The sequence below is a fragment of the Phallusia mammillata genome, chromosome 2, assembly GCF_965637545.1.
Source record: "Phallusia mammillata chromosome 2, kaPhaMamm4.hap1.1, whole genome shotgun sequence".
Classification (NCBI taxonomy): Eukaryota; Metazoa; Chordata; class Ascidiacea; order Phlebobranchia; family Ascidiidae; genus Phallusia; species Phallusia mammillata.
This window is the reverse complement of record NC_137253.1, coordinates 9,203,121-9,226,620: the sequence shown is the minus strand read 5'-3', so window position 1 is coordinate 9,226,620 and position 23,500 is coordinate 9,203,121. Positions and strand designations below refer to the sequence as shown.

The 23,500-nt window shown below is 37.7% G+C and overlaps 3 protein-coding genes across 3 annotated transcripts in view; 1 reads left to right on the top strand and 2 right to left on the bottom strand.

Annotated features, from left to right (window-relative positions):
- Positions 1–23,500, bottom strand: part of LOC145214806 (uncharacterized) — an 88,525-nt gene that overhangs the window by 47,555 nt on the left and 17,470 nt on the right. The gene's annotated exons all lie outside the window — the stretch shown is intronic.
- On the bottom strand, positions 271–3,819 carry LOC145214548 (ectonucleotide pyrophosphatase/phosphodiesterase family member 5-like). The gene is made up of 6 exons (XM_080083102.1): positions 3,143–3,819; positions 2,809–2,994; positions 2,512–2,691; positions 2,312–2,451; positions 1,882–1,966; positions 271–1,804 (listed from the first exon to the last, which is right to left on the bottom strand). The coding sequence occupies exons 1-6, from the start codon at positions 3,768–3,770 to the stop codon at positions 1,662–1,664; spliced, it is 1,362 nt and encodes a 453-aa protein (XP_079939228.1). The 5' UTR covers positions 3,771–3,819; the 3' UTR covers positions 271–1,661.
- Positions 7,540–18,298, top strand: LOC145214807 (uncharacterized). Its single transcript, XM_080083412.1, has 8 exons — positions 7,540–7,712; positions 10,941–11,043; positions 11,254–12,543; positions 14,190–14,276; positions 14,879–14,950; positions 17,095–17,330; positions 17,519–17,680; positions 17,895–18,298. The coding sequence occupies exons 1-8, from the start codon at positions 7,593–7,595 to the stop codon at positions 17,913–17,915; spliced, it is 2,091 nt and encodes a 696-aa protein (XP_079939538.1). The 5' UTR covers positions 7,540–7,592; the 3' UTR covers positions 17,916–18,298.

The following is a 23,500-nucleotide window of genomic DNA, read 5'->3' as shown; positions in this document are numbered from 1 at the left end:
AAGCAGTTTTAGTAGGAAAAAAAATCTACTTTATGAAAAAAAAGTCTTACTTAGAGCCTTTTGGGTTGTGAAAACTACCCCTACCCCCATTTTCGTTTGCTTCACTAACTAACAGTTCACAACTTTTAAAAGCAGTGGTTCCCAATCTTTTTTACCTACCAGTAGTGCATTTGTGGTTCAAGCTGAATGTATCTTATAAAAAGACTGGCAGGTGTATCTTAAAATGGTTTCTCTTGCCTTCGTCCCTTTAGGACAAATTTGTACAAACAATACATATATATCAGTTTTTCTTTTCTGATATAACAGTGGTTCATAATTCAGATTATGTACAATTCTCATAACTGTGTATACATATAAAAACAGTAAAAACAAGTGTATTTTAGTACCAACAAACCTAAACACACACAGTACAAATGGACACCATAAAGCAAAAAAAACACTTGGCTGGGGAATACAGAATTTGTGGTATTAATGGTTTTAAAATCAAATACTTAAGAAAAAGTTCAAACTTTTTTAACTAAGAAAGTCATTGACCTTTTAAAACAATAAAAACACTTGCTTTAAGAATAAGAGACCATTGGTTAGTACAGGGGTTCCCAAGCTTTGCTTAACATGATCCCATTGACAACTTTCAACTGTTCAAAGTGACCCCAAGTGAATATAGTCATTAGACGCCCAGCGCTTATAATACCTTAGGCAACCACAACAACGTTTTTATAGGACATCAGAATAAAAATACATTTGCCAGAAGAGCTTTATAAACTCAAAGGAAGTATATCTACATACTTTCTATGTTAATTATAATTATAGACAGATCAATATGAAATACATACATATTATCCAGCGCATAATACTCTTTGCAAAGCCATTCCATGACTTGTTGTTTGACAATACCTAAGCGACCCCACTGATCTCATGACCTGTTTGTGACCCCATATATTGACCATTTCGACCCCACATGTGGTCCCAAACCCTGGGTTAGCACTTATATACTAGGGCAGTTGCCAAACTTTTGCTCAAGAGATAGTGTAGGGTTTGGGAAAAGCATGAGAATTTTTGTGTGAGAAACTCAACAAAAATTTACTGGAGTTATTGTACCTAATAGTCCACATACTTGGTGAATTTTCAAAAATTGGCAAATAGATTGGGTTACTGTTTTAGATGCCTAAGGGGGAAGTGTTTTCTCACTGTGTGTAAAACGTTTTGGCATTCAACCAGAAGGAAACAAGCTGGAAAAAATGACATTTAAAAAATATGTAAAGCAGACAAATCGGGTTAACTACATAAACAGTTTGCCACCCACATTTATGCAATCAATTAGATCAGTGGTCAGCAACTGCCGGGTTGCCCAGTACTGGGCCATATACCCTTTCAGGTTAAATGCTTTGAAATATTTTGCGCGAGCATAAACTATTTTTTGCATTTTTAGTGCAAAATATTTGTAGTTTTTTTAAGCCTGGTCAGTGAATAAATTTCAGATTCAAAACTGGTCCGCAGTGCAAAAAAGGTTGCTGACCCCTAAATTGGATGGTTTTCTCAAAAAGCGATATGCTACAGTTTCATAATCTCCATGTAAATAAACAAATCAGGCAGTTTACCATATTTGTCTGTAAAACACATTTAAAGGCAATATATTTACACTTATTGTCCATTAAGGTGAGTTAGGATATATTAGACTCCAGCAGTGGCCGACTTCCTGATGAAAATGAATCAGTTTTGGGTCTTTTCCTGATGATTCCTTTGTTAAAATAAATCAAAATGGAGACCAGCACGAAACTCGCCAGTACAGATCCCACGATAACTCCTGCATTTTCAAAAAAACAATATGTTTTATAAAGTTGCCAGAAACTGTGCACAGTACTTTAAACATCTAGTTTTTACCTATAACTGTAGCCAAAAAATAATCTGACGGAGCCAAGAGTTGTTGGACTTCGGACAGTGAACCGTTATTTGGGGCTGGATCAAGCTAAAAAAACAACTTACAATGAATAGACAACAAGTTGTATTGGTTCTGGGTTTAAACTTCCAACAATCCTGTAGTTGTGCAATTCAAACATCAATGTCACAACCTTTGATATTTTAATGAGCAATAATTGGGGGAAAACAAAATACATGACCATTGCTTGCATAGCATGATGTTGGGCAGGTTTTGTTTCACCACAAAGCATAACTCATAACGACCGGGCATGCTAACCAGGGGAATGGCTAGGCTTAGCTTGGCCTATCTCTAGTTCACATATGAAAGCTATTCAATTTGTGTTTACTGATTGAACTGAGATTCAATAAATTAAAGTTCAAAACACAAACTTACACCCATAATTTCACATATAAGCCCATATATATCAACACTGCGAAAAGGTTCTGAAACAAATCCAGAACGAAATGCTGGCCCTCTTGCAATAAAAAATGGATGCATATCCATCAAAGAGTTGTTGTATCCATGTGAACCACCTGAAACAGACAAATTATTTTGCAGTTTTCCCATTTATGACTAGGTTTCAAAACACTTACGCAAATTAATTGGATCTTTTGAATTGTTAACAAGAAACCATTTATCTTGGGGCATAAGAAGGATGGGTGGAATTCTGACGTTCGACCTATAGTGAAACTCCAATGGAATATTATCCTTTTTCCAAACACTGACATGTGATCCAATACCTAACAGTGATTGGTAAGTGGAATCTATATAGCCTAAAAACACAGAAATAAACCTGTAAAAATATGTAACAAGCTTTAAAAGCAAATTTTGTATGTTTATGAAATATCTGTTTTAAGCAACATGAAAATCACATATATATATATAGTTACCAGCTTTGGGCCAAATTGCAGCTCCTGTGCCATAGTTTATGTATTGGTCAATTTCAGTCATATTTAAATGTGGTTTTATGGCAGCAGTTCTAGTTTGATTTAGTGTCGCCATTCCATGGTCACTGGTGATTATAATATTGACATCATCAAAAATTCCACTCAGTTCCAGCTGCCTTATAAGATATCCTGGTGAAAGAAAATTAGTCATTGAACAAATAAGTCCCAATATTGATCTAGGCCTGAATGTATCTTTTTGACTTTTTTAATAGTCTGCAACTTTAAATACTCATCGACAATTTGTGATCCTGTATTTCAAATGAGCTTAGCAACTTACCAGTAATATTGTCACACTGGCCGATCATATCTGTCACTTCTGGTGATTCAGGTCCAAATGTATGACCAAAGTGGTCAGGTTGTGAAAAGTATAGCAATGCCAATGTTATATCAAGTGATTCCTTGTTGGCAAGCCAACTGACAACAGTATCAACTCTCTCCCTCCATGGTACTGAAGTATTGAAATTTTTCCAAACTGTTGGTCGGATATTTTTTATTGGTGCTTCACTTCCTACCCAGAAGTAAACACCAGATTTTCTTCCTTGAAGCTGGTTCGTAACCCAAATGGGTTCGCCTCCCCAAAATACTGGATCAACAACATCAGCCACATTTCCATAGTTAAACGAACGATTTAAACTGGGGTCATAAAATCTGTTGCCAACGATTCCATGACTTTCTTCAAACAATCCTGTTGCTATGCCATAATGGTTTGGAAAGGTTTGTGAAACAAAGAAGTCTTTTATCCACTTTGCTTTTACACCCTCTCTTATTAGTCTGTCAAAGTTCGGTGTCGCTGTACGTTCCAAATAGTTGTACCGAAATCCATCAAATGATATCAGCAGCACTAGTGGATCTTTTACTGCGTTTGTCAACAAAACAAACAACGAAACACAAAAAATACTTTTCATTTTTTAATTGTAACTGTTAGCATTTTTCTAGCTAAAACGAAAACAATGTTTACAAATTTGTATACCATACAGCTTATCAAGAAGAAAAGTGTGCAACTGTGCACAAAATAATAAGCCATTTTCAATGTAATAAATTAGGGTAAGGTCCAGCACTTTGTATAAAACATTGCTTTCCTAGTTCCTATTGATATGCCATATCACCAACCAACCCACTGAACTTGACCTACACCAGTCTGTCCAAAACCACACATTCATCTGTTATTAAATACAAGAGTTATTCGAATGCTCTTAGTAACAAAGTGCTTTTCTATAGACTCGGAAGTAAGTATTTGGGTGGCAAAAATTGAGTCATTGAGTGGTGTGGCATGTGGACTGTGGACTGTGGTAATTTGCCTCCCAACTGTTTGCCACACATACAAATGGTAAGATACTTATTGTACCTAAAAATCACTTTACCAACAAAATTGGCCGAATATTTCTGCTTATTCAGGGCTAAATTCTCAGCGAATGGGCAAATTATGCTTCGGCAGAGCAACTCAGACGGTCGCTAACTCGTCGCTATGTTTTCTTTCACCAAGCGAAATAAACTCAACTCAACGGAGAAAATCGTTACCTGGTATTTCCCTTTCCCTAGCCTTTCTCCCTTCACATGCGCTCTGGGCTGGAGTTTGGTTATATACAGAGTTGCCATCAAGATGGACCCTAAAATCACAACCGAAAATTTTGTTTTTATACGACACTTTTTTACCATAAACAATCTATTCCAGCTACTCCTTGTTCGTAGAAAACGCTTGCGTCTTCTCAAACTGTGCGTCGCGACGCCCTGGTGCGTCGTTTCAATTTTCCAAGGGCGTCGCAAAATAGTTCCGTTTTGTGGCTTTTTGTTGTTGTATCAATAAACACAACTTTGATAATAAGTTTCCTCATTAACTTTTATTTGCTGGTGCATCGCAAGTCCAAAAAACTTTTCCAGAAGCGTCGCAACAAAAAAACGTTTGAGAACCACTGCATTAAACCGTTGAAATTGAAACTGGTTAATGTGTTCGACTCCCTGCTGTAAACCACAGGAAAAAAAGTTGCAATGGTTCTTGCAGAAGAATGAAAAATCTCGAACAATATTGTTTTTTACCTGCCGTTTGTGCGGCTTATAATGGGGGGCGGCTTACAATCGAGGGCGGCTTACATTTTACTTTTAGACCGATATTATTTTTACTATCTAACTTTTTTAATTATTTGGGGTTCAAAATTCGTATGCCTGTACAGATCATGCATCGATATACGGCCTGGTGGGTACAGTTTTCAACGTATCTAACCGATATGGGCAAATATTCATACTATATAACAGGGGTGGCCAACTTGCCAGTCGTTAAGATCGACAAAATTTTTCCTAATTGTACGCGATCGACTGATCAGTCGTGATTTAGGCTGCCAGTAACATAAAGCAATAATGAAAATATCAGCATGAGATTTGATTGACAGTTATTTATAGTCATGAGTTTTATTGTCAAGCATCACGTAGTTCTTACAACAATGAAACGTCGCATACGTACATATTTTTATCAAAGTATTCAGTGGGAACTTTTAAATCCCCCTAATTAATAGCAACTGCTTCGTTGAAGCAAACACTCAAGTTGTGACGACAAAGCATTGTAGATGTTACGACACAATTTGGTGCCAAAATAACAATTGTTACGCAACAAAGAAAGTGTCAATTACATAATTATTGTCCGATTGCACATTTGTGCGTTGTGTCAAAATGTCAGAAGTGCTGTTTTATGTTATTTAGTTTGTTTTTCAATTAATAAGCGTTTGATAAGTTGTGGAGAATTTAGTGGCGATCGACCAGTCAAAAGCAGGCGATCGACCAGTCGATCGCGATCGACGTGTTGGCCACACCTGCTATATAACAACTGAAAGTTGTTTTATGAAACAATCATATAAAAAATTCCAGCGCGCGGCTTACAATCGAAGGCGGCTTTTTAAGGCCTACATTAGGCCTATTTTTTAACACCTCAACATGCGGCTTACAATCGAGTAAATACGGTATTACCATTTGAAACTTCGCATGACTAAAATGTTCGCATTATTAATTCTGCTATGACGTTACAATCGCTAACCTGTGCGTAACAGTAAAAGTGGAAGACTAGTATTGTCTGCAGGTTATTGTTTCATTTACTGTACAACTACAACGTGGCAGAGGGAGGAGCTTTTATTACTGCTTTAAGTTGTATTGTGCGTTATAGATCAAAAATATGGCCAACATGAAAAGTTAATGTGCTGACTGAATTCTTAAAGTTACCGTTAATGTTTCCTGTGATTATCGGTGAGCTTTTATTCAGACTTGTGGCCTGAATTTACTTCATAGTTTGCACTTTACACAAGTGATTCATGACAGGCTGTATTTTCCTACAGTGCTTGCAGCCATGGTTTCATCGACTGCATCTGCGATTTCGTGTACAAAACTTGATGACCTGCGTCGCAAAATGGTGGTGAGTGGGCCATTGGCATATTTTTGTGCACTACGTTGAAAAGGATATGGAATTTCTAGCGAAAAATTTGTATCTCGATAAAAGAGGTCTACTTTTTATGAATATTTGCAAGAACAAACTCCAGTTCTTGTGTATTAAGCAAAATCTCGGTTAATGATAGTGATGTCAATCGCGTAGCTTTTAGAAGGCCGCGTAAATTTTTTGGGTAACTTCCCACTTCGACCGCAACTTGTGTGTTCTTTCTTTTACATATAAAAAAATGGGAATATAAATGGGAAAAAATAACTATGATTCGTTAACCACCTGTACAAAAATAAAACTAACCGTGTATACCTCCACCTAAGCGGGTAAATTTGTGTTAAGACTTACGGTGAGACTTTGTCTTGTTTAATGGAGCTGGCATGTTAAAACTTCGAGTTTAGTATTGTTATATAAAAGGTTGTGCGCACGAAAATACAGGCGCTAATGTAAACATTGTGCACGATAATATGATGGTAATCTACACGTGCGGGAAATGCTTAAAACTGTTATAGCGTCATTACCTTAATAGTTACACAGCAGGCACCACTTATTTAGCCAGACATTTCTTGAACATATAGTTTTAGCAAACAAATTTGCAGGCAGCTTTAATCTTTGTTTTTCTAAATCCAATACAGGCTAGGGACACAGACTCAAAGATTTTTTGTCAATGGCAAATGTAAGTGGATGAACAAAAATTATTAGTTATAATTAGTCAGTGCGGATCTTGGTGTATTGTGTTGTTGTCGAGGAATGATATTAGCGAATAGCAAACCTATGAAAGATTTAAATTTTTGTTTGATTGACTGATTGAATGATCTGTTCCATTGAGATCGGGTTTTGGCCTGCTTGCATTTTTGGACAAAGCGCTTAGCCGCGTAACGCGTCATTTTGAATAAAAAAATGCAATAGGCAACGCAACAAATACTGGCGGTTTGATGTGTGAATTAGGCATTCACGAGCGGCCTGGCACATGTGTGTGGGAAATTTTCCAAAGAAGCAGATCTAATGATGTTATAGAGCGTCGTTAGGGAAATTTTCCAAATTAAAATGTTGGACCCCTCTGTTTATTTCTGGATACGAAGTTTCAGGATACGACCCAAATTTCAACCAGATGTTTTAATGACACCATTGTCACATAGCCTATAGTCATGGTAGCCAATACTATTGATGTCAAATGTAAGCGAACAGAAAATGGTTGTTTTTGATGAAGGATTTTCCATCATTGCCATCAAATATTTTATAGATCAACTTTATAGGACGTTTGTGCACCTGTAAATACCATACTGCTAAAAGATATGTCATAAGCCTAGAAATGTCGGAAGAAGCCGGACCAAGTGGTTGCCACAACAAGCCTGTTCGCAACATCCAGCATGATGAGAACATCCAGCATGATGACAATATCAAGAATGTTGGGATCATCCAAAATGTCGAGGTTAGTGTGTTTCAATTGTCGTTATGTTTCAATTCAGGCAGTGAATACCATCGCATCATCCATTTTTGATTGACGTTGATTGGACCTAACTCGAAGCGCTAATTCAGAAATTCCGGTTTTCCGAAATTACAAAAAAATACGAATAGTTACTTATTCTTGAACGCTAACTGTCGCATCTCCACGTTCAGTTTCCCATGATTGAACTTGGCCGAATGGTCTGGCGCGCCTGACCCATATACAGACATCAAAAACCCTGATCGGGATTCGTCCCCGGGAGAGTCCTGGGTTCGAATCCCGTGAAAAAAAATGAAAAAACTTGTCCCATTATTACGCGTGTTATGACGTCACAATCGTCGCATGCGTAACAGTAAAATTTGAAGGCTATTGTTGTATGTTGTAATGATTGGTTCATTTTAGTGAGCAACGTGGTCGAGTGAAGCTGTTGTTAGCTATGGCTATACTGTAACTGGCTGCCACCAAAACTTTCAGAAAACCACTTATGATGCAATACTCCAGGTTACTGAGATGAAGCCACAATTCAGACATGTTGGAGAATTAAAACTACTTTTTTTTAAATGAAATAAAAAAGTTGGTTTTGGCAGAATTGAATCTCCATAGCGCGACCCATACTTTGAGAACCAATGGTTGGTTTGACTCAATCACACAAAAGAAATAAAAACAAATAGGTCATTGAATCACACTAAGCACTGGTACAGGGTGGCTATACATAATGCATTTGTGCCTAGGTTGGCTATGCATTTCCTAAAATTGGATTTAAAGGCTCGTCGAAAAACAGTGTTTTGAAATGTTGCGATTTAGAATTGTAACTATTTCATGTCGTCCTGGACTTTTATGCAGTAAATCAACTTCTTAACAGATAACCTGTTAGCTTTAACCAAACAACAGCAGCAGTTTATTGAGTGATGCTTAGTTATTTTTGCTTCATTTAAACATAGCGAAGTCGCTGCCTTGTTCAGAAACTTTCTTACACGGGTATTAAGCGCGGTACTTTACATATCAAGACCACGTATTCGCTTTTATTGGCTTATATTCCTGTACAAACGCTCCAGCGCAGTGGTTCCCTACCTGGGGTTTGCGGACCCCCAAGGGGTCCGTGATTTGGTTTCAGGGGGTCCATGAAGGCAAATATGTTTAGTATGTATAACCAACAGAGAATTTGCAACCGTCTTTACAATCTTGCATAAAAACTGTTTATCACACCTTAATTGGACCAAGAATAATTAGTTTTTGTGACATCATAGAACATGGACAATTTTGTGGCATCATAGAACATGGACAATAGACTTTATGGGACAAGTTTAAGTTATATATAGTATATATATATTATATACCAACCAGAAAATTTTTCGATTTGTTGTTTTGACCGCTACAATACAGAAACTTCATTGAAATAGTAAAAAGACTGTGAAGGTGGGTTAAAATCCAAAGACTAAATAACGTATAATGCAAGAAACGTGAAACATAAAAACACCTGTGGTTAATTACGTTGGGGGACCGTAGACTTTTTTAAAAAAGGGGTCTGTGACTATAAAAAGGTTTAGAACCAGTGCTCTAGCGCATTAAAAATATGAATTTGGGGTTTTCAAAAACTCTTTTGATGATCTTGGAAACGTTGTTGAATGAGTGTACACTAACGTGTTTCATTAAAGTTGACTCTACTCAAAGAAAGGGACGCCGTTGATTGGTTTTGTTCACTGTACTGAAAGTGTCCCTTTTAAGGTGAAAATTGCGCGATGCTCCATTCCAGATAAATATCTATTCAAACCTTCAAAAACTCTTTGGGACTTGCATTGACTCGAACCCCTAATAACTTGAATTGACTTAAAACTCGAAGCTCATATGGCTTGACTTGAGACTCGAAGCCGTTTTGACGTGACTTGAATTGATTTATTCAAAGCAGTTTAAAAATCCAAAAATTTAGCAAAACAGTTTTAATTAACTGTCGTCACGACCCTCAGTTGTTGTTGAACTCGTTCTCATACTGATTACAGAAAAGAAAGAAAAGAAATGATACAAACCTCGTGCTTCATTGACTCGGTGCAATTAACAATATCACATCACTGTGTGTTTTTGTTAGCTATAATTTCAAAACGAATTAACGGGTTTCCATGCCTGTAGCAAAACGGTGGATTTGTCAAAATCATAAACGTTAAGCAATGCTTTATACGAACAAGAACCATGGTTTTGAACCTAATTGTAATCAGAAAGCAGTAAGGGGACAACGATGTTAGGTACAGTTTTGTGTACACGCCAACCAGGAAACGCTTTCAACGTATTTGGTCGCCACTACGAAGAACCAAAGTTGTGAGTCATAGTATTAAAACCGGAAACTGCGTCATGGTGCGATTTATCATTCATGCCAAAGCTATATCCGAAGTATACTTTGGCTAAATGGAGAATCCTTGATCATCTAGTGATGTGAATTATAATTCAGTATACTGTTGAGCTGGCTAAACAGTCAACAAATTCATTGACCAGAGGTTTGCAATCTTTCGGAGCCAATTCTGTACATTTTTCCTTCTACACTGTAAATGGCAGTTGTGAAAATTACCAGCAAAATTGGTGGTGCACAAACTCCATCATGGGGTGGTCCAGCTTCCCACCCTAAAATAAATATGGTGGAAAGTTCAACTCAGAAAACCCACCATTGTAGGTTTAAAACTATAGGTGGTAATTCCCACTCAGCCAATGGCGACCTATTTGCACCTTAAATTCTTATTTTGAAATCACATTGTTTTTTGTTTCAAACTTTGTGCTTCACTTAATTCTCCGTAAAACGCCTGGCGTTTTTTTATTTTTCACTAAAAGCAGACGCTTGTTTGCAAGCCTTACAAGTTTGTGATATAAAACGCCTCAATTTTGGGACAGCTTTTACAGAATCAGTCTTAGCGTTGATATTCAGTGCGTTTAGGCGTAAAAATCTTTGAATGGTAACTGGACTCGCCTTTACAGCTAAGCTTGTCGATGGACACAATGCTCGTGTTTTCTAAATCCCCTCTTTTATAGGACATTTACCAAAGCTTGCCACAACCTAGTGAGGTTTGTTTCCTACTGACACCTTGACACTCGTACAATAAGATTTAAATACTAGATCTCCTTGGGTCACGAGGATCAATAAACCGGATTCATAGACAATAAACAATCGCAACCAACATGTAGTAACAAAAGCGGTTAAACACGCAAAATAAACCGAATTGTGTTTTTAAGAACCTGCATGTTGGCGATACTCACCATCATCACCATTATCAACAACCTGGCAACATTGAGGCTGATCATCCATCAGCCAAATTACCTCCAGCTTCCCAACAAGGTAAGATATTGTCAGAGTGCGACAAATAAATATAGTGGAGGCAAGTATTTGCCGCATTTAGGACAAGCCCCTAATTCTTTCCTTCAACATATACATGGCAAACTGCGGGCTTAGGACAAGCAGTTCATGTCAGTGTGGGCACACTGTCATAGACAATGTAAAGACATTTTAACATAATGATTACCTCACATGTGTTTTTGTTGTGCACAGAAAACGTTCTTAAACAAGCTGCAGATGCAATTCAACAACACCAGGTGACAAAACTTGAAACCGATGTGGCTGTACGTGGTTTGACTGTAGATCAGTCCAAACTTCCTGAAGTTCGACAGAACTTGGCCGAAAGTGACATCTTCAATATGAAGCCACCCACAAACGATCCTTTCAGCTCATCCATGCACGAAAAGAAAATGGTGAAGTTTAATTTTTCGAAAAGTATTGAATTTGACAATTTACTAGCTACGATGATGGGTATCCGGTTTCTTGCTCTTATTGGTCCCCCAGGCTGTGGAAAGACCACATTGGCTAAGAAATTGGCAAAATTTGCCAATTTCTTTGTGATTTTTTTGAGATTTATGGACTTGAGTTATCAGACCCTTTCTCTTCAACAGCTTCTAGTGGATTTTCCTTTTAAAGATGTGGACCAGACAACTAGAGATAATGCGTTTGAATGGATGCTAAATAACCAAGAAAAATGTGTGTTTGTGTTTGATGGTTACGATCAAAGTACTTGGTCCCTAAGCAACGAAAAGCCAGCCAATGTGTCGTATGACACTGCTTTACCGATTCAGGAGCTTGTAGCCAATCTTTGTTGCAAAAATTTTTTCGGTAAATCCCTGGTAATTTTTACGTCTCGGCCTCATGCCATTCTTTCCTTGCCGATTGTCTTGCGTCCAAATCTCACAGTTGTTGTTGGTGATCTTCCAACAGATGGCATGCAAAAGCTATTTTTTGCATTTGCCGGGAGTGAGGCAGATGGTTTGTGGCAAACGTTGCACACTAATTCACCACAGCTAATTCAACTCTGCCACAACCCAATGTTGTTGCAGTTTGTGGTATACTCTGGTTTGCATGGCGATGTAAATCAAGTAAACACAATCACCAAGGTTTTTAAAAAAGTCTTGCTTCAGTTAGAATCCTCTGTTCACAAACAAGGTTTACACTTTTGCGACCTTGTTCAACCAGTTGGTAAAATGGCTTACGACGGTATGGTTCGCCGAACCGTTGTGTTTGCAAACATCCATATACAAAATGCTGGCCTAAAAGATGTAAATATACAGGATTTTGTCATCAAGGTAGCTCTTTGCCCAAGGCTATTTGAGGGTGACAGGGCGATCTTCTACTTTATGCACCAGACATTGCAGGAGATATTTGCTGCTATGTACATTTGCATGTTCATGCCTGATTCCGAGTTTCGCGAAGTCATCCACCAAGTGGTTTATGAAAGTCACTGGTCCATGGTTCGCCGATTCATGTGTGGACTTTTGCTCGGAGACAAAGAAGGTTAGTGAATACTATCCGAAATCCTTGTTTACAAAACTCTAGGCCAAATAGTGTGAACTGTACCACTCTTTTTTTTGCATATGTGTTTCCCTAAAAAATATTGGCATCACTAGTAACCAGAATGCAAAAACTACAAAACGGCGAAAAATACTAAATACTACTGTTTCTTACAGCTACGCATACGTTTGAGGTGGTCATCAACTGAAAGACAATAAGTGCACAAAAAAGTTGTCAAGCTCTAACAAACCTTCGCGATGCACATTTGCTCGCGCCTCGTGAATCGCGCATCATACAATGCAAAAGTAATCTTAAACGCAGACACAATCTCCAGAGTAGTTACTTGAGTAATTTAGGCCATGCGATCCGAGGTTTTCTGAACCTGAGTAACTACAAACCAGGGTACTCACAGATGCATCCAAAAACATCTTGTCTTGGCGTTTGTACATTTACATCACATCTTTTAGCGAGAAACACGCACGTACCACAAGATAACTTCCAGGAGCACTAACCTTTTTCGATACTGAGTCCTATGTAATGGCACTGACATTTATAAACGGTTATTACGAATATTTCAAAGTGAAATATTAATATTATTTGTAAATCACCTTGTACCTGCAGTCAAACATTATTATCCAGTTTCCAGTATCGTGGTTCTCAAACAAAGCTTGCAGCAGAAAAAATCCTATATATGCACACTTAGCATAGGTAAAACACAATAGTTGTTCTGAAACAATTTGTTAAGTAACATCAAACAACGCATAAACTTCTAAACAGAAATAAAAACGCACCACTGCATTAAAAAAAACAGAAATAAAAACGCACCACTGCATACAAACATGCTGGTGATTGGGGCAAAAACATTTGGGGAAAAACACTTGGTGGCAGTTTTGGAAATATCTCGCAGAAAATAGTTCTAAAATCACTAATCCACCAGACAACCAGTAATATTAGAGAAAATCAACTCACATTTCGCATGCTAAAAACCCATGAGAAATTTTATAAACTATAGCCTAATTGTGACACACACAGTAAGTAGGCAGTTTACGCCACGCAAGAAACAAGCCTACTAGTTGTTATGTCAACTGCGTTGTTATAAAACGGTTGTTATGTTTCTTGTGTACCCATTTCTAAAACAGCAACAGAACTTTCGATTGCCATGCAAATCCCGATTCGTTTTCATGTAAGTTAGATGTAAGCCTTATTTGCTGGTTCAAACTAATAACGTTGTTTCCCAAGTAAGCAAGCCTGGATAAGCCCGCGCTGAATTAGGCAAAGAGAACTATTTGAATATTGTTTTGCAGAACAAACGACGCTAATAGTTTTGAACGTAAATGTAGCGAATGTTGACTCCTAACTAATGCCAAATATACCAAAATCGGTTATGCACTTGCATTTTAAAAACGGTTTGTGATAAATAAAACTGATATTGCCAAATGTTTCTTGTACGCTGAGTTGTTAAAATATCACCGTGAAACCAGCAGTTTTCTTCAGCGCATACCGTCATTAAATACGGGTGTAAAGACCATGAAAATTGGTATGCTAAGTAATTCGAAAACTCTGTAAATATGACACGTACTGAAAGCAAGATAAGATATGAAAACATAAAATAGTCATGTTTTGTTTTTATATTATTTTTTAAATTGTAGGTGACGAAATGAACGCAACAACTCATCAGGTGCGCAAACGAGGACTCCTGTCAATGTTTAGGCGAATTCTACGGCGGTTTCCAAAAGGTTGGGACATGACAAAGTATCATTTGATAAGCATTTTCCTTTTCATCATTATGGAACACACTGTGTTCAAAGATGTGTTGAGTATAAAATAATTATTGAACATTATGGAACACAAGTTCAAAGATGTGTTGAGTATAAAATAACGCTCTTTCCAGTTTTTAAGCGAATTTGTGAAGCAGCGCGGTAGAATGGCGTGCAAAGTGAAAGGCAATTTGTAACATTTTGAGAAAAATGCAGTTCTACTCAAGATTACGAATAAAAGAATGTCCTTGAATGCTAACGTTACATATGTAAAATAGGGTTGGGCAATTAAAAAAATGATTCGATCAATCTACGTGTTTGCAAACTGGTTCCTTTGTTTTGTAAAGATGTGGAAAGACTAACTCGTTTTGCAAAAACTTGTTTTTTAAACAAATTATTATTATTTATTGTTCCATTTACTAGACCAAGGGTGCATCGCAGATCTTCATTTCACCAAGGCCGCCAATAGAATTATGTTCGAGAAAAATACTTTGTTTTGAATTGTCCACCTATTTGCCTTTAATTTGATGCATCTTTTTGTTTAACTAAAAGTCTACAACACACTTATTATTTATTTTTAGACAAGTCTGCAAAATTTCGCAACAAGGTCGTGAAATTTATGAAAGCCGGCATTGCTAAACATCAACTGATTGGTAAGAACATATTTTTATGTTAACAACGTGGTAATCAGGCTTGGCATTATAGGCTTTAAGGTTTCAAATGAGGCACATTAAGACTATGAATGTTGGCAAGCAGGGTATACGCGAAATTCACAAGGGCGCGAGTTTTTGTGGCGAAACTAAGTAGCTGCTTCGCGTACTTACCCGCTGTAACTTGCAATGGGTGGGCGAAAAAATCCGATCGAAGATAGCAGTATATAATTTATAACTTCGAGTATACTAAGTAGACTAACTTAATTCATACTGAAGTGACCTGATCGCAGCAGGCTGCTTCTTTGTCTAAAGCAGGGGTCAGCATTCTTTTAGGGGATGCGTGAGGCAATTTTGAGGGGACCGCGAAAAGGTTGAAGTGCTTCTATTCTTATTTGGCATTAGTTTGTGTCACTATGGATCAGCTCAAATCAAAGCAGATCTCTAGACATAATGGCAGAGTATTGTTTGTCATCAAAAAAGAATATTGTCCGAATGACAGATGTCGTTTTTGTTCATATTGCGTGTTAGTTTTACTTGCAAAGACTTTTAACTAGGTTTTATATTTATACTGGTATTGGGGTCACGGTAAGACTATTTTAACTGAAGCATTATACCTCGTTCAGTTGCTTTCAACCACTATTGCATAAAATTAGTTCATTTTATCGGTGGATGCTTTTAAAATCATATATTACTTATATTTTAGCATATTATCTGGGATATCACACAAAGAACAATGAAACATGTTATGCGTCAAATTCTCTGCAATGTCCTTTAACAGAATATTTTTCTTGCACGTTAAATTTTACCTGCAGTACCAGTTTAACATTTGCTCGGTTAGAAGGCACAAAATTTTCTCTCCCATTTTTGCTGCGTTCATTACTTTCACTTAGTGACGGTTAAAATGTTTTAAAAAAGATCGACCAGGCTATCTCTTATGACTATAATAAACAGGCAAGCCGGCATTTATTAAAAATCTCCCTTTTCAAGCGTAAGAAAAGCACGCATAAACTTTAACAATTGCATACTAGCCTTTAATGCTGGGTTGGCAACTATATTTGTCAAATTAAACTTCTTGTAAGCCCCGGTCACCTAACGCAGGGCTTCCCATGCAATCTGGGGGTCGCGACCCCCGAAAGGGTCTCTTGACAAACTTGAGAGGTCGTAGAGAGCTGTGTTAATTTTGCAAAAAGTACTCCATACACTGGCGTAGAGTACGGGGGTGTGGGGATGCCGCACACCCCCGGCCTTGACCTTTGTATAACGTCACAATGTCATCTTTGTTCAAGTTACGTCGGTTTTAAAACGTTTCCAGCTAAGCGCAAACGCGATTGTAGTGACGCCACTGATTGCACAGACATCGGTTGAAACGCAACAATTGCAATTGTTTTGCAATACACAGGCATTTTAATGCAACATAAATATGACATATAGAGTAATAGACTAACGTTTAAGAAATGTTTGGCGCACTAACTTTCTCAAATAAAAATAGGTAACAAATTTATGATTTTCAAGCAGTGTTTAATATCCGTTTGCAAAGCACTGCAACGGCCTAAATTTGGTCCAAGCTGACCTCAGTTTAGGCGTCAACAATACATGATTTGCTTTTACTTTTATTTTCCGCCCTAACAAATTACGTCAAACTTAAATCGTTGTTAAAATTGCCGATTCGGCAAATCGTTCTTTACGAACGTGCGTATGTTCTCGACGCACAGCAAACGTCCAAACCACACGAAGAAATTGTGACAAGTGTCGATTTGCAAAACAATGTGACAGAAACTAAAGGCTAAAAGATATCGGTGTTTGGACGTGTAAAGTAGTAGACTCCGAGTACCAGTAGGTTGGATTTAGTTTTCGCTCAAATTTAAAGAGATTAAAAGGGGTCGCGATCAAAAAAGTTTGGGAAGCCCTGGCCTAATAGCTGCAGCGCGTTTAACCATCATCTACCAATTGTGCCCTTCACTGTTTTGCGCTCCATAACGTGTTAACGTTGCGCAGCTATTTCCGACTTGGTGATTGTTTTAGTGCTATTGTGTCGCTATGTTCACCAAGCGAATTAAACTCATCTCATCCCATCTCTTATCAAGATTATGTTTTTATGACGTTCTTTAATTAGCAACGTTTTAAGTTTTTCCTTATATTGTTAGATTTGCTGATTGACATCCAGGAATGCTCGGATGATGAGAAAGATTCTCTTGCTAAGTTTCTTCCTTTAAACTTTGATTTTATCGGCACTCCCATCACATCTAGTACAGCTCACGCCTTAACTCAAATCTTTGCAAGTTTGTGTGGACCTGTTGATAAATTACATCTTTCCTTATGCAGCCTGAACTTGGATTTACTGAAAATGATTTGTGAAGGAATCGGCAAACTTAAAGACAAGGTTTGCCGCAAGCTTTATAACATTTTGTTTTGAAAAAGTTTTTAACTTTTTTTATTACTGGACACTACATTACAACGTTAGAATTATGTTTGTTGTAACACAATTTAAATTCACTAATACAAATTGTTGTTTTTAGCTTGCAATTGTCCGAAAACATTTGCAACAAATAATCTTGAATTCTTGCACAGATGAAATTTCTTGATCTGAGTTACAACGAGTTCGGAGATGAGGAAGTCAAAATAATTTCTGTTATTTTAAACAAAGTTTGCAAAATAGGGCTGTGGAAATGCGGGATTTCTGAAGATGAGAAACAGATTTTATACGAAGAACTGGAAAGACTCGGACTTCCCGTAAGTTCGTTTGTTCGACTTTTAGTCAAACTTCAAAACATTGAGGCATCTGTTAAAAATAATGATGACGTAAGCACGATTGCGTCACAGCGGAGTTACGTCATAATGTTACTAAATTGTAAGTTTTTGGTGGTTTGACTTCTTAGGATGTAGGTTACATAAATGCTTAATATTTCCATTTAATATTATAAAAGTGATTTTATTGTATTTTCAGAAATCAACTGTTCGATTTTGAACGTGCTGATTTCGTCGCAACTGGTTCCTGGCGAATTCGAACAAGCCTCCTGTTGAGTTGACTGTTGAGTAAATCTGGTCATTAAGGGACATATTACGAAATCTTGCTACGCAGTCCAAGGCGACCTAACTTTTCTACGTTTCTGTGGGTGTGTAGCCGGGTGATGCGTCAGGTACCCAAAAGCGCAATCTTCCGGCTTCTTGTCGTCGCTTTTTGGCATATACCTCGTAGCTGTGGGCCACGTGAAATGCCGCCGTGGGCCGCATTTGGCACGCGGGTCGCACTTCTGACACCCCTGCCGTACAGTAATAACAACGTCGATATATGTGATCAAGCAATAACAATGATAAATTGCATGCATAAAATATCTAACTGTACAAAATTTTAATACAACCAAACTACAACTTGTAACCTTTCAGTGCAAACCACTTGTCAAAAGCAGGTGGCCCAATTATTGAGATAGAGCACGGCATAAAATGTTTTCCTTTCCAAAAAACTGCAGGCAAGGTAAATTCGACTGCCGATAGTTTATTCCAGCTTACATCGTCCAAGCAGAGCTGGTAGACTAAACATTTAAATTTAAAGTAACAGTATTGAATTGATTTACGAAATTTTGTTGGTTTCAAAAATTTAAAAATATTTTTTTGTAGAGCTACTAATGTACGAACAGTAACCAGGTTGGCTAATTTCTGGTAATTGGCGTAGAGTGCAGTTATTTGAAAAAACAAACAGTGAGACTGAGATAACGTTGAGGACTAAACCTAATGTAAACAACTAGGTTTATGAGTTGATATGATTGTTGTGAACCTTATAGCTCTAACCGAGCTCTAAAGCATTTTTTTACGGGATTCGTACCCAGGACACTTTTTTTCTTTTCTTTCACGGGGTTCGAACCCAGGACGCTCACTTTTTTATGGCTGTATGTGGGCAGACGCGCTAGACCATTCGCCCAAGTTCCTGCCTACCAGTTGGCAATCAAAAACATCACTTTCGATCAGCACAGGGTGATGCTAAATAAAGTATCATATCCTCTTGTGTGAAGGAAAGGGCTATTCTTGTTGGATTTATGTCCTAAAAACATAGAGAAACGCATATAAACTACGTATATTGTACACACACAAAATTAGTACCTCTTAGTAATGATTTATTTCACACTAACTTAACAACGTTTTTTCAGTACACCTACACCTAATACACCTCACAGTCAATCTACACATATTTATTGGTTATTACGCACTGTAATACATCACTCTCAATAAAATACCGATCATATAAGCAAAATCGCTATACAATTGCTTAAAACAAGGTTTATCGACATTTTTCACTACACACCATTGCCCGGAATGCATTTTGGGACATCCTTGAACAATTGCCATTACGCTTCAAATTGCTTTTTTTTTTTTTTTTTTCTTTTTTTCTTCACGGGGTTCGAACCCAGGAACCTCCCGGGGACGAATCCCGATCAGGTTTTTTATGTCTGTATATGGGTCAGGCGCGCCAGGCCATTCGGCCAAGTTCCTGCCAAAAATCACCCAACGTTTCAATGGAGTAGCGCAATCCGGTGTTTATAGAGACCAGTGATATAACGACGCTTACAGAAAAATACTTTCATCTTAAAAATTGAAACGAATCAACTTTTGCTGGTTATTACTTAGTCAAAAGCTGTTTGTTAGAAACATGATTTAAAACATTTTTACCAATTCTGTTTATTAGTGTAAGCATCGCGGTAAACAGCAAAAAAACAAGAATAGCAGAAAAGCGAAGTTCGTGTTGATAAAAACTTGAAGCTGAAATTTATCTTATTTATGAAATTTAGATTCCCAGAAATGTGTCGCCGATGTAGAAGCGATGTTTCACCAAAGGTGGACCCAATCGATACATCCGCGCTATAAGATTCGTTTGGTGGCCGAAAGACGATTTGTCGCGTTAACCCGTTGATTACCAGATGCTGGTACACACATTCGGCGCACTCTCGTCTCCTTGCTGTGCTGGGTACTGTTTGCAGAAAACTGCCGGAAATAACCAGGAGAAATTCAGTTCTGAAGCGGCTTCGACCGTGAAATGAAACTTCTACGTGGATGATTGTTTGAAGTCCACTAAGAACGAAGACGATGCAACCAAATTGGCTGGCGAGTTGCGGCTCAGAAAATTGGTGAGCAACAGCGAGCGTGTGTTTTCGTCAGTCCCAACCGAAGATACATCCGCACAGTAGATTGTATTAAATGTTGATGTGAGGCACAAGGATCGCGTGCTTGATGTGTTATGGAATTTTCGCTCCGACAATGTTCAAATTTGACGTAAAAGTCAAGAAAAAGCCTGTTACGAGAAGAGAAATGCTTACCGTGGTCAGCTCCTTGTTCGATGCTTCGAGTTTCGTTGCACCAGTATTACTACATGCGTAAAAGAAATATATCACTGAAATCAGGAAGTGCCACCTGATATAGAAAAGAGATGAAACGTATGGACTTCTGAGCGTTCAGATCTATTGTCTATTAAAAGATGTTTCCAGGCCACTGGACGTAAAGTTACGACGTACAAGCTGCATCACTTTGCCGATGCCTCTTCCTGGGGATACGAAACAGTCGCATATTTGCCAACAGTTGATGAACAAGGCAATGTGCATTGTTCTTTTGTTCTTGGAAAGACCCGTCTTGCGCCTTTGAAGACGGTATCCATTCCCAGATTAGAATTGACCACAGCTACTCTTGATGTCAAGATGGACCAAGTTTTAAGGCAGGAGCTTGACCTAGATATCGGCCGATCTGTGTTTGGGACCGAATCAACTTCAGTTCTGCAACGTAAATAGGCGTTTTGTACCTTTTTTGCAACCCGACTGGTGAAGATTGAGAAAGGATCCGACGCGTCGCAGTGGAAGGGCTGAGCTGGCGATTGTCAAATACAATCAACGAAAGGAGTTTTCGGAAGAAATGGACGCTTTGTGTAAGTGTGAAGACTTAAAAAAAGTCATGCCATCAAAAACTTTGCACAGACATAGTTGAGTTTTGATTGATGGTGTGTTACAAGTGGGTGGCCGTCTGCAAAGGGCACCGATCACATTACTACTCTGATCATTCGCGTCACACACGCTGATGTCTGCCATTTCGAAATGTCTTATTGATATATATTCATCCGCGAAAGAGCATGTGCTACTGCTTTGAACGCCACGTTTTTGTGAGCTGCATTGGTTGCTACGTTTAGCAGTGAAGATTAGTAAATTAATCCTAATTTCTTGTGTCTATTTTGTAACTAGTGAAACTGTAAGTGCTAACAGCAATAGCTAAAATGCTGAATTGTCAGTTGTGGAAGTGGAACCTCTAGCCGCGTCCTGGCAAAGCCCTGGTTATCCAACAGCTGGTATGTTTCAAATTTTCTTACTTAATTTGTGTTTAATATTAATAAATGTGTTATCAATTGGAAGAAAGTTTAAAGTAAAATTTGACTGACTAAGGTGGATTTAATTTAAGACCTGTGTGTACTGTTAAAACTGCGCATTTATGTGTACTGATAAAACTGCTCATAAATTATCACTATGACCGTCATAATGTATACGCATGGTTTATGTGTATTATTTGTGGTTTACATAAAAACCGTTGCCGTCGCTATTGACGTTGTTACTAAAGTACAATTGGTTTCTTTGAAAACATCAGCTTCGAGTACTGCTGAACAACCCCATTGAAACTTTGGCTTGGAAAGTGCAATAATTCATGCACATCTATGTTGAAGTAAGCGCAACTCATACTTCGATATGTCACAATTTTTGTGGCTACCCGGTACGATTATGTCTTGACACCAGTTGTACTAGTGTTCACTATCTTTAACTTTGCCTTCATGATCATTTTTCGCAGCTCGTTTTTTTTAATACACATTACAGACATATATAAGTATATAACCAGTGGTGGAATTCAAACTTTTTGTCAGCCGGTTCTATCACAATAGTTATATTTTTCAGCCGGTTCCGTTACAAAAAGTCCATTTGCAGTAAACAGTAATGCTAACCGGTTCGCTGATCTTAAAAAATTTCGTGAGAAGGTTCTATACAACCGGTGCGAAATGGCTGAATCCCACCACTGTATATAACCCTGACAAGTTAGTTTAATGACAGTCAGGGACACACGAGTGATATGACAAGCTCACTACTACAACTTCTGCCTTAAAACTGTAGTGTGCATTGCTGGAAATCGGAGATCTTACCCGGGGCATCTAAGCGTGACCGATCTGCCGGTCAAACACAGATACTTGTTGCAAATGTTTTGAATTTCACTCTTGAGATTATATATTTACTCGTATATATTTACTCGTTTGCTACCTTGAAAAATTTATTGTATAGCATGAGATGTTTGATACCTTGAAACCAACATGCTATACAATAAATTACCTGACTTCTGATTAGTGACTGATAGATACAGTGCAAGGCATGGTATGTTAGTAAGGGCCTTATTTTGAGTATTAGATAGTAGATTCTTTTAAATTTTTGCCAAATGTGTGTCATGTGTTCTTTCCATGACAGATTTTGATAAATTGTTAGACCCAGAAATATCACAGTTTTGGCAGATTCTACATTTTGTCCATTTATGTCCAATCACAATTTTGCCAGTGCCTTTTGGTTCATATTTGGTCTTTCCAATATTGAGCGACAGCTTGATGGGTTAAACGATTCTTTAAGGTTTAGTAATTGTGTGTTTGCCTTGTTAAATATTAATTCTACATTGCTATTTGTGAAAGAAGGGTGGTGTCATCACTAAACATAATGGCATCGCCTGTGGTCAGGCAGTTTGGCAAATCATTTACATACCCAGGGTTTTATAAGGTTTGGTTTGGGTGACCACTAAGTAGTTTTAAGAGACCGCAAGTGTTTCATTTAAATACCAAAAACTGTAGTTGTAGTTGCAAGTCCAAATTTTGGGAAACCGCTGGAGAAATTTGGGGGACCGTTTCAGTCCCCCAATACACCTTAAAAAAACACTGCAAATACCAGAAATAGTAATATACTAAAGTTACTTTGCTGGTGTACACCATAACTTACTGCTAGATCATTAGATGTGCTGTTGCCCAATTGTACTGTTTGTTTTCGGTTGGTGTGTTAACTTGTAACAAAAATCATATGCAACACCCCTTAATGCACAATGATAAAACTTTCCCAATACAATGATGTGATCAATAGTATCAAATCCATTAGAAAGATGTATAAATATGCCAATTGCTTGTTGTTTATTACAATAGGCATTGGTAATACTCAAAATTAGTAGAGAAGCAGCATGATGGGTTGAATGACCTTTCCGGAACCCAAATTGTTGATTAAAAAAATGTTGTTCAGAAATGAGTAAAGTCTTTTGTAAACATTTTCTTTCTTTTTTTGAAATGTTTGATAGCAGGCTAATGGGCCTTCAATTGTTTACATCCCCTTTTTTTGTGAATAGGTACCACTTTTTCTATCTTAAATGCCTCAATAAAAACACCAGTTTCCAAACTGATGTTAAAAATATGACTGAGGCAATCTACAATTTTGGGGGGCAAATATTTTATGGTGTTTGATGGTATTCCATCTAATCCACAGCTTAGTTTCATTTCCATATTATCAATTTAGA